Source organism: Gavialis gangeticus, unplaced genomic scaffold, assembly GCF_001723915.1.
Source record: "Gavialis gangeticus isolate Ggan-Ray unplaced genomic scaffold, GavGan_comp1, whole genome shotgun sequence".
In the NCBI taxonomy this organism is placed as follows: Eukaryota; Metazoa; Chordata; order Crocodylia; family Gavialidae; genus Gavialis; species Gavialis gangeticus.
Genome location: NW_017729006.1, coordinates 20,703,595 through 20,715,822, shown reverse-complemented (window position 1 = coordinate 20,715,822; position 12,228 = coordinate 20,703,595). Strand labels below are relative to the sequence as shown.

At 42.9% G+C, this 12,228-nt stretch overlaps 1 protein-coding gene across 1 annotated transcript in view; it reads left to right on the top strand.

Moving 5' to 3' along the window:
* The window catches only part of SUSD5 (sushi domain containing 5), a 111,182-nt gene that overhangs the window by 92,657 nt on the left and 6,297 nt on the right, over window positions 1-12,228 (top strand). Inside the window, exon 5 of the mRNA XM_019508715.1 lies at window positions 12,071-12,154. Coding sequence (XP_019364260.1) covers window positions 12,071-12,154 — 84 coding nt within the window. The remainder of the gene's footprint in view (window positions 1-12,070; window positions 12,155-12,228) is intronic.

Below are 12,228 nucleotides of genomic sequence, written 5' to 3'. Positions count from 1 at the left end.
TAGTGCTAGCCAGCGTAGCACTGCTGAGCCTATAAGGATGCTGCAGGTTTTTCTTCCCAAGGTGGAGAACCTTGCATTTTTTGGTGTTAAACACCATCAGGTTCTTGTCTGCCCATTCGCTGAGCCTGTCCAGGTCAGCCTGGATCACCTGCCTGTCTTCTGGCGTGGATGCTTTGCCCCAAAGTTTGGTGTCATCGGTGAACTTGGCCAGTCCGCTCCTGACTCCAGTGTCCACATCATTAATAATGTTGAACAATATGGGTCCAAGGACAGAGCCTTGGGGGACCCCACTGGTCACAGGACACCATGATGACTGACTGCCATCAGTTACTACCTTCTGGGTCTGACCACGGAGCCAATTTCCCAGCTAGTGGATCATGGTGGACCCAAGGCCACAATTGGCCAGTTTTGCCAAGAGGTGATCATGGGATACCAGATCGAAGGCTTTTTTGAAGTCAAGATATATGACATCAATCTCTTCTCCCTTGTCCAGGTGATAGGTCACCTGGTTGTAGAAGGAAATGAGATTGGTCAAGCAAGACCTACCCACAACAAACTTCCACAGCTGCAGTGCCTGCCGGGACCATCTGAGCCGAGTGCTTGCTGGTGGGTGCTGCCTGGGTGGGGGGCTGCTGCTGCCACAAAGGAAAGCACCAGGCAACCCCCTGCAGCTCAGGGACTGCTTGGTCCACTGGCAGCTTGCTCTCTCTTCCCCGCCGCCAGAGGCAGGTAAGGACATGGGTGTACACAACGTGGGGGTTTACTTCACTTTAAATTGAAGCGGTGTTTTTGAAAAACCACTGCTTCAATTTAACCCCCTGTGTCATCTACAAATGCCCATAGGAACTAATAGCTTGGTGCTGGTTAGGTCTCAACTGGCATATTGTGTCCAATGGATACCACAATTTCAGGAGGGTGTAGAACAGTGGTTCTCAACCTTTTTAGACTCTAAGATCCCATTGAAAAATGCCAGGTCTTCATTTTCAGCAATTTCTTGATTATGGAAAAAAGAACCATTCTTCTGTTGCAAAGGAACCAGAAACACCACAACAGGTCAGAAAGTTTTTGACACTACAGATTCCTATTTGAAATTTCTGGGTTTATCTGGTAAATTATGTGTAGATTTCTGCACACCTAACACTGTGAATATTGTGTGGCACCCTGCATAACCCTTAAAAGGATCTCATACCCCCTGGTTAAGAAGCTGTGATATAGAGACAGGAAGGACCCAAAGAGTAAAAAAGATGTCAAAGGGGTTTGAAATCAAACTAAGAAGAAAGGTTGAAACTTAGATATGTTTGCACTGCAGAAAAGGAGAGTAAGGGCAGGGGGAGAACACCATATCAGATTTCAGATATTTGAAAAGCTGCCATAAAGAGGAGAGAGATCAATTGTTCTCCTTTGCGACAGAGGGAAGGGCTGGAGGCAATGGACTGAAATGGTTGCTAAGTAGATTTAGATCAAATCTCAGGAAAAACTTCCTAACTAAGAATTGCAGGACAGTGAAACAAGCTCCCTAGGCAATTTATGGAAACTCCTTCACCAGGACCTGATTGTATACTTAACCTATGGTCTGAAGGAGTCAGATCAGAAATCGCTGACCTCCTAACTGTAGTATGCAACTCCTCACTAAAAACAGCTTTGGTACTAGAGCACTGGAGGATTGCCAATGTGACTTTCATATTTGAAAAAGGCTCTAGAGGGGATGCAGGGAACTACAGGCCAGTAAGCCTAACTTCTGTTCCTGGAAAACAGGTAGAAACAATAATAAAAAAAAATGTTCAGCTTATGGACAAACATGACTTGCTGAGGAGGAATCGACATGGCTTTGTCAAAGGGAAATTGTGCCTCACCAACCTACTAGAGTTTTTTGATGGTGAATAGGCAGGTGCATCAGGATGATATAGTTGACATAATATATTTGGACTTTCAAAAGTATATTTCACAAGGTTCCCCCATCAGAAGGTCTTAACTATGTTAGGTAGTTAGGATTACAGGGTATGTTCACTCTTGGATTAAAAATTGGCTCAAAAATAGAAAGCAAAATGTGAGTATAAATGATCAGTTTTCAAGATGGAAAAAAAAAACAGCGGGGTCCCCCTGGGATCTATGTTGGAACCAGTGCTGTTTAAAATCATCTGGAAAAGGGGGAGGGTAGCAAAGTGCCTAAATTTGCCAATTACACAAAATTGTTCAAAGTGGTAAAGAGCAAGGCAGACAGTGAGGAGCTACAGAAGGATCTGGCATGGTTGAGTGAATGGGCCACTTAATGGCAGATGCAATTCAATGCAGATAAGTGTAAGTGGGCAAAAATAACCTAAGCTATACTGACACTATGATGGACTCTACATTAGCTATTACTACACAAGAAAGAGATTTGGAAGTCATTGTGGACAGTTTTTAAAAAAAATCAGCTCAGTGCTCAGCAGCTGTCAGAAAAGGCAAACAATTTTAGTGATTATTAAGAAGGGAATTATAAACAAAACTGAACATCTTATCATGTCTTTAAAAATCCATGGGGCATCCAGACCTTGAATACTGTGGCCAGTTTTGGTCCCCACATTTCAAAAACGGTACAGAAGAACTGGAGCAGGACAACAAGGATAGTTGGCGATATGGAGCGGCTTCCATATGATGACAGACGGAAGAGGCTAGGCCTATTCACTTTAAAAATCAGATGCTTGAGGGGGGACATGATAAAGGTTTACAAAATATGAAATGGCAAAGAGAAAGTAAATAAAGATTTATTATTTACTCTCTCACAACACATGAACTGGGGTCACAAAATGAAACTAGTAGATAGTACATTAAAAATGAACAAAAGGAAGTTCTTTTTCACACAGCATGTAATTAAAGTGTGGAACTCATTGCCACCAGATGGGGACGTTGAAAGTTTAGCCAGATTCAAAAAGGGATTGGACAAATTCTTGAAGGAAAAGGGCACGAGTAGATATTGAGCATGGGAATTAGGGATACAGCCTCTGAATTAGAACTTCCTAGACCTTAAATGCTGGAGCCTGTAAGTGAGAGAGAAACAGTGGAGAACCACTCCCTGACTCCCCCCCCCATGATACCCAATTCACTCTCCCTTCCAGCATTCATTCTCTGCCACTGTGTGACACAGGCCTATTTGATATGCCAAACAAAGATCATAGAACTGAGTCCATCATGGGGAACTTTAAGCCTCCCTGAATAACGGAGGCCACTAGGGACACATCAACTAATTGCTTGGGAAACAAAAAAGAAAACAGGAATGGGAGTGAGGTCATAGGTTAATAACTAGGGGATTGGGAGACTGGGGGAGACTGGCCAGAGGGAGCCACTTGGCCCTGTGGGGTCCCCTGACTCATTGGCAGCTCCCTGCTTGGGGGATGCCAGTATGGCAGCCACCTTGGAGGGCTCTTGCTCTGTCATTGGAGGCTAGGTGGGAAGGGGTTGGGTGGGATGTGAAAGGAGGAGCTGTGAGCTCCCCATGTGTCTGGGGGGAGACATGTGACTTGCTAGGGGTGGGGGGGGTGGTCCAGGGTGCCTCATCTGGCTGCATTGGATGGGAGGCTATGTGGGAGTGGTATCTGTGTGAGGGGCTGGGCCCGGGGGGAACACAAAACAACAAACAAGGACACACACAGGAGGGAGGGGGAAGCATGCTACTAGCTTACTCGGCCATCCACAAACACCAGGAGAGGGAGAGTGGAACATGGGACTCACCAGAGGAGGACAAACACAGGGGGTGCTGCTGGAGCAGCTAGCAGGCAGGCAGCAGGTGGTGGTGCTGGTAGAGGAGCTTCACTGGCATTGTGGGGTCTCCTTTGGCTGCAGGTGGCTGTGGCAGCAGGTGGTGGCTAGTACTGGTGGTGGTGAGGGAGACCACCCCCCTTCCAAGAGTGGATGGGGGCTGCAGGTCCTGGAGAGAGCTGTGGTGGTGGTAGGGAGAGAAGAAGCTTGCAGCAGCTTCTCAGGCTCTTGAAGCTCCGGCAGCAGCCAAAGGAAGTGGTGGCATGGCCTGCTGCTTGCAGGAGATTGGGCAAGATGAACCTATGGTCTGACCCTGTGGGCGCATCTACATGCGATGTTTTACTGTACAGTAGACCAATTTACTGCACAGTAAGCATCACCGTCTACACGTGCAGATGCTTACTGCATAGTAAATTTGTCTATTCCATGGTTAATCTGCTACCTGCAAATGCAGGTAGCAAATTAACTGTGGAGTAGTTACTGAGCAGTCATGTACATGTAGATGACCAACTCAGAGCAAATTTGCTCCCAGTCAACCAGGTAGCAGGGGACAGGAGATAGCTCCCTGCCCCCAGGACCTGTCTCTTGCTGGGGCAGGCTCCAAACTCAGAGCCTGGCCAGGACAATGTCCCCTGTCCCAGCAGCAGGTGGCTCTCAGGGGCTGGGAGCAATTTCCCAGCCCCTGCTCTGATCACAGAGCAGGGGCTGGGAGCATTCTGCATGGGGAGCAGGCTGGGAAGTGGCTGGGACCTGTCCTAGACCAGGACAGTTCCCAGCCAGTCCTAGACTGTACGGGGAAGTCTACATGTTTCGGGACAGGTTCTAGCTACCTCTGGGCTGCATGTGCAGGCTTCCCTATGTGGCCTGGGGCTGAATGAGAACTGTCCCAGTCTGGGCCAGGTCCCAGCCCCACAGCTGTTTTCCAGCCCTGTGCCCAGGAGGGTATATGTGGATAAAACAGCAGCTAGTTTTTGTAATACAAACAAAATGAAAAAAGTAATGCCTCAATAACAGCAGAACCCAAAAAATATTTGCAAGAATTAGCTATAAATGCAGTAAACAAAATATTTTAGGTTGTTCTAAATGGATGGCAGATACAGTGAAGTAGGCATTAAATTGATTAAACAGTATGTTGGAAGAGATCCTAACCTGCTTTTCATGCATGAATTAATGCACTGTAATTTTTAACTAGCTAGTCTTCTGAAGAAAAAAATGATTCTGTATAGTCACTGTTTCCTACCATTCCTCATATAAGAAAGGGAATTGTTCTAACTAAACATACAGGGATATTCAACCTAACAGAGCAAACTTAGGCAAGTTAATACATGTTTTTGCTGTTTATTATTATTTTTTTCTATTGCAGAGGAGAGAACGTATTTGCTTAAAAAGATATACCCTGAAACTTGGCATTGTAATAAGGGTCTGAAAGTGGGTATTATATGATATATTGTGGTTGTCCTGAGTGCAAAAAAAACAAGGCCATTTTTTAAAAAGACTCCATTTTTGCCCTGAACCTATATTGGTTCAATATAGATTGAAGTAATACTAAGACTAACATTAATATTGCAGTGGTGCCAGGAACCCAGTGTAGGGCAAGGTCCACTATACTAGTAACTGGTTAGAATAAACATCTTTATAATCTTGCTTTCTTAAAAACAAGGAGTAATAGGTGGATGAAAAATCATACTAACCAAAAGCTGAATTAAAACAATACTTGCCTGACATTATTCTTATTCCTTTGTATGTTCTACACTACTGTCTGTCCAGCTGCTAAGTAGTTATTTTTATGCCCCTTTCAAAAAAAGGCCAAGAGACTTAACTTACTCATTACTGTTTGGTAAGCACCTTGAGGCTTTTAGATGAAAGGTACTGTACACAGTTGAAACTCTTTCTTTAACTAACATAGGGAAGGAGTCTATTTCCCATAATCACATTAAGTATTCTGTTACATTCGTGTGCACTGCAATTTATGGCTGTCAGAAAGAAGAGCATTCAGGTATCTCAGCAGTGGTCAATACAGTATCCAGTAGGGAAGAAGCAAGATTATCAACAGCCCTTCATTACTATGGAAACAACTTTGGAAAGCTGCAGAAACCAAAGCCACAAGTTAGGGTTCTGCGATTTCAGATAGCATTGGGGCCCAATCTTCCATTCTGTCATCTTGGTTTTATACCTATGTAATAATGTATTTGACTTGAAAGTGGTTACACTGGCATTAAATTAGCATAAGAGGCCATGTCTACATGAGATGCTACTGCGCAGTAGTTACTGAGTATTTATTTTGTACTTGTTTATCCACTTATGTATAAACAAGTACAAAATAAATGCACAGTAACCCAAGTTACAGTGCCAGTGAATGCTTTTTTATAATACTACTGCTCAGAAGCCTAATACTACTGCACAGTGGCATCACATCACGGTTTTTGCCATGCAACACTACTGTGCAATAGTAGCAGGCTACCAAGCAGTCAGTGTCTCATGCAGACACACCTAGAGAGTGGGAAACCAGGCTCTTATATTCCTCTCTCTCTTGTTGTTTGCAATTCTAGTACCTGTTGAAATTGAGTGGCAGAGGAAGTAAAAGCAAAATGGCAGATGTGGGGGGATGCAGTGGTGTAATTTCATCCCCCCTCTTCCTCCCTCCCCATACCCATTGACTTCTTTTCTACCCAGACTTTAAAACCAACTGCCTGGGAGGGACAGTGGCATTTTTTTTTTTGGATAGTGCTGAAAGAAGCAATTGACTTCATGGCTCATTATCCTGTCCCTGAGTCCTGCTAATCTCTTTCCACTCCATAGGTGTTAATGACCCTCCCTCCTTTTTAACTGTCTTGATGTTTCATTATTCAAATGATCCTTTCTTCTGCAGTTTTGCTTTCTGTTAACCATTTCTGGTAGAGTCTCTCTTCTATTTACAGCTTTGCAGACGTTTTTTTTCAGCCCTAGCTGTGAACCTTAATTCTGGTGTGGTAATATTAATAGAGGTATAAAAATGAATGACAGTGAAGTATTGGAGGTACTCTCAAGACCCTCAAAAATTCTATATTTTGTTTTATGGATTTGAATAAGAAACATACATTTAACTATAATGACTACAAAACTAATAATACAATATGCTTTGGATATTTTTGTCTGGTTTATTATTTAAAAAAGCTTTATGTATACTCTAGCAAATTAGTGCATATTCCAATAGTTATATTTGCTTTTGGTTTTGATTTTAAATGGAATAATATAGTGCTAACTCCCTAGCAGATTAATAAAGCTTCTAGTTTCTCTTTAACTGGAGAAAAGTATGTGTTGTGTTATATGTGGTGATATGCTACACCATCTGCAGCCTCCGTTCCAAAGTTGTAGATCTGCCTAAATGCAAAAATTGTACTTAGTTTTAAGATCTGGTAACTCTTGAAATAAGAATGTTAAAATAAAAGGCCTTTAATCACAGTTTAACTGGGATTTCTAGCTTTGATGCTATACTGTTTCAATTGTTAGTACTACAAAGTGTTCACTTGTAGCCCTGGTGATCCATAAAATACTGAATTTCTATATAGAAATGGAGGGTGGAGATTTGGGTCTTTGAATAAGGGCATTGACACAATAAACAAGATAGCAAGTGGTAAATGAGGGCAGGGATCAGCTACTCCCTGCTAACTCTGCAAGTGCACACTCTTATTTCTTGTTAAATGAAAGTTAAACCATGGCAATGTAGTCTATTTTCATGCCCTCAATATAAAATTAATTAGGTTTCAGACTTGGATTTTTCTATACATTCTGGCTTCGAAATTAGATTTCTCTGACTAAAAAGAAAAATGCAGCCACCTTGAAACTAATTGCCAGCTGCTTTTAAATGCATGCAAATAGAGGTTACAGCTATTGGGAGAAAAGGGTGCAGCTATTGCCACTTTGCACATTGCTCTCTTCTAGTTGAGACTACAACTTGGAAAATAAAATTCAAAAAGTACTTAGGCAGTGAGTAAATGGGAACGTAGAATGTGAGCAATTGGTGTCTGGAAAAATGGGGCCCAGAGCTGCCAAGAAAAAGCTGTCATCATAGCACTGACTTGTTAAATACCAAACAGACCCCATATAAAGGCTGAAATACATGAAGAAAGAGCGGGCTACTACTGTATGAAGCAATCTGGTACCAGCTAAGTCAACGTTTCAGAGCAATAGGGCAATGTTTCCTTTTATGTGTAAAAGGATCAATAGATGCTTTCATTCCAGCACCCTCCCCCACACAAGCTAACATTAGATAGTCTTTGCTGTTAACTGTACAAATACTTCATATGAGAATATGTTAGAACAGCTTTACAACCTGGACCATAACTGCCTGTATGAATGAATAAGAATGCATTGTTCACTGGCAGTAGTAATTGTACCACAATGCTGTCTCTTCTTATAATACAATTCCTGCCAGGTAAGCCTTCAGTAAAAACCTACTGATTATAATTTTAGTAAGGCTGATATAGATGATGAATGATCAGTGAGTCTGCTGAAGCGTTCTAATAAGAATGCTTCAGCAGCCTCAGCATCACATGCATTCAGCATCCCTGGGTTTCAAAACGGTGGTGGAAACGCTTTAATTAAAGCTTGTTTGACAAAGTTCAGTTAAAGTGCCCCTGCTGCCATTTTGAAGAGTGTAACACTGCATACGTGACATGCTGCGGGCATTTTAATTAGAATGTCTCACAAGAGTCACTAATTAAAATGCCTCCCCCGCCCCCAGCACCCTGAAGCACATGTAAAGACACCCTAAGGTACTACCCTGCCCTTCCTTCTGTCTTCCCTGTTACCATAAAATGAGCGTAACAGGCAGCTCTCAAGAGCCTATGGTGCAGGTATACCAGCAAAATACCATTTTTCTGGCACTGTTTATTCCATTCCAGGAATGGGTGTAAGCTATATTGGAAAAAGACTGCTTGGAGTACTGCATCCAGCTCTGGGCACCATATTTTGGGAAGGATCTGGAAAGGCTTGAGAGTGTCCAAAAGAGGGCTATCTATGCTTGTGGTTAGAGGTATGAAGAGCAGGCCGTATGAGGAGAGGCTGAGAGACTAGGGTTGGTTCAGCCTGGAGAAGAGAAGACTCAGAGGGGACTTGGCAGCAGTCTATAAGTATATAAGGGACACATATCAGGGACTGGGAGAACATCTCTTCACCAGGGCTCCGCAGGCAAAGACTAGGACTAACAGTCATCAATTGCTAGAAGACGGCTTTAGATTGTATATAAGGAAAAACATCCTTACAATTCAAGTGTCCAGGGTCTGGAATAGACTCCCCCAGAGGTGGTACAGTCACCTACTCTGGATATCTTCAAAAAATGTCTGGATGCTCACCTTGATGACCCCAGCAGCCTTTCCTGCCCAAGCACAGTGGGGCTGGACTTGATGATCCTGAGAGGTCCCTTCCAGCCCCTAACATCTATGACCCTATGACACTAAACTGTTAGGATAATAATACAATGAAAACTTATGGCTTTAAAAACACACTGCTTTATAATGTAAAATTTCCAGTATTCATTTCTTGTTTCCTATTTTTTTCCTGTGTCTTGCTTATTGCTTCACTAGTTCCACTGAAAAATAAGTCTCATTTTTTTTCACGGCTTTCTCCACCTGCATTCAGTTTTGTTTGCCATGTTCTAGGCACAACCTTCTAGGCTCTCGTATGCCAGTGTAAGTCAACAGCAATTACATCAACTTTCAGCAGCATAAAACTGATGTGAGCTCAAAACCGGCATCCTCTCTGATTAGTCAAATTTTCATTGGACTGTGTACTTCAAACAGCAGCAAATATATAAATAGTAATGCATTCTTCCAGTTTGTTTTTTTAAATTAAAACATTTTGTTTAATAATGCAAGTCAAGGCTGCTTTGCCAGGAGTAGTGAAGCTAAAGCTGGGGGAGTATCTGTAAATCAGACACATGAGATATGACTTTCCCCGCATTGCACTTCACTATTCTTCATTAATATTTGTAATATTTTATAAGAAAATATACAAATGTTGTTGGCAGAATGCATTGACTTGAAGTCTGGTCCTAGATATATATACCTTAGACATGCATATCCTAACAAGTGTGGGGACTATGCTTTCCCTCTTCTGAGGCAGATGACTAGAGTTCTACATTATTTACAATGAAGCAGGTAAGTATCCTACCTGAGACCTTTAAAAATTGGATTTCCGTCCGCTTTTTGTGGACATTAAAACTAACTGGCATATTTCATAAAAACATGGATTTGCCTGTGTCCCTAGCCAAAACCTGCCCTATTTTTATGCCGGACATAAGAGATGCTTGGGTTACCACCCTCCCATTACAGAGCTGGGTGTATTTTGATAGGAAAACTATTCTCTGAATATAAAGCCCAATTCTTGAATTCTTTGGTCCTTTTAGAGACAAACTCCTATTGGCTGCAAAAGCTATCTGGGCATCGTTTTCAAACACTTCATCTCTACTAAAGTAGATTGTCCACTTTAGATTCTAGAATGAACTATTAATATTTGATTAAAGTAATTAAAAATATGATAGTTGTGAAGTGAAATACAAGCATCAACACTTTAACTCTGCCCTTTTGCCTTAGTGTCACACACAGTATTATGCATAACTTTGAAATAGCGAAGGTGAAACGAGGAATTTCATTCAACTCATATATATATACAAGTATATCATCAGAGAAATGGTGATCATTATAAAAGATATTGGAAAAATAAAGGTTGTGAATATACACACGCATATATTTACATATTGATAAAACAGGCTAAAGCAAAATTAAGGTGATCCTCTCCCTCTACGCGACGCTGGTCAGGCCACAGCTGGAGTATTGTGTCCAGTTCTGTGCGCCCCATTTCAAGAGGGATGTGGACAACATGGAGAGGGTCCAGAGGAGGGCCACCCGCATGTTCAGGGGACAACAGGGCAGACCCTACAGTGAGAGACTGCGGGACCTGAACCTATTCAGCCTCCACAAGAGAAGGCTGAGGGGGGACCTGGTGACCGTCTATAAACTCACTAGGGGGGACCAGAAGGGTTTGGGGGAGACGCTGTTTCCCCTAGCGCCCGCTGGCATAACAAGGAGTAATGGGCACAAGTTGATGGAGAGGAGGTATAGATTGGACATCCGCAAAAACTACTTCACAGTTAGGGCGGCTAGGAGCTGGAACCAACTTCCAAGGGAAGTGGTGCTGGCCCCTACCCTGGGGGTCTTTAAGAAGAGGCTGGATGCCTACCTAGCTGGACTCATTTGAGTCCCGTTTCTCTTTTGGGGGTTTTTTGTTGTTCTCCCGCCCTGGCAGGGGGTTGGGCTAGAAGATCTACTAGGTCCCTTCCGACCCTTAATCTATGAATCTATGAATCTATAAAATTAGCTTTCATCAGATCAGATCAGATGGAAAGGCCTATGTGTCTTAGGGATTATTTTTCTGTCAATATTTTAAATTTGTGAGGCTATCCAAAAAAGACCCATAGAGCAGGCCCCCATGAGTGGGACTGTGTGTTCCCCAGGAACAGCTAGCAGCGGCACATATTTTTGCTGCTACTGGTTGTCCCTGGGGAAGACCCCTACATGCACACTCTGGTGCCTGGCAAGTTGCCCCGAGTGGGGTAGGGAAGGCTGGGGCTAGCACATGGGTTGGCCCCAGTAACCTTACCTGAGGTCCTGGGGGCCTCCTGGGGCTTCAGCAGTGGCAATTTGGGCATGTATAGCTTGGCTGACAGCTGGAGTGTGGCTCTAGCTGGCCAGGCTCTGGTTTCTGGCAGCGCACACCGCAGCCATGAGTGCTGTCCTGTTTTTTTCTGGGATCTCCCTGTGTCAAAAAACCCTGCCATGCTGCTAATTAGCAGTGTGATGAACACCTGCATGTGTGGCGCATGCAGTCTGTGGCGCCACAAACCACACAGTGTTCTTGTCTGGCCATGCACATAGATGTTTCCTATTTTTCTGTGATTTGTTTTCCTCCTTGAGAATGGCTGAAATGTTCCGCACAAAATTAAATTACCCTCGTGGAAAGACCAGAATTGGAGAACAGTCCAAAAATTGAAAAGGTTTTTTTAGAAAAAGCTCTTTTGTGCATCTCAAATGATAGATATTGCATGTATGGAATGCCTGAACTAAGTGTTGGAAAGTCAAGAAATTGTCAGGTAATTTTAGAAACTACCATAAGTTGATATCACATCAAGATCATAGTGACCACTAACATTTCAAGATAGAACAGTTTGAAAACTAAGGCTTGATAAATTTGAAAAACATTGCCTCAACATTTTATTCATAGTATTGTAACTATTCGTAGCATTCCAAGAGGCCAGTCCGTTTTTAATCATATTGTATCTTTTCTTTAACTTTTTCAGATGAGGCCGAAGCACACATTGACTACGAAGATAACTTTCCAGATGACAGATCTATGCCTGTTGCTGAACATAGGGATGACAGTGGCAAAGAGGAAAGGGAGCAGGGGCAAGAACAGGATTTTTCCCTCTCTAAAGATATAGAGCCAGAAAGGGTTGGA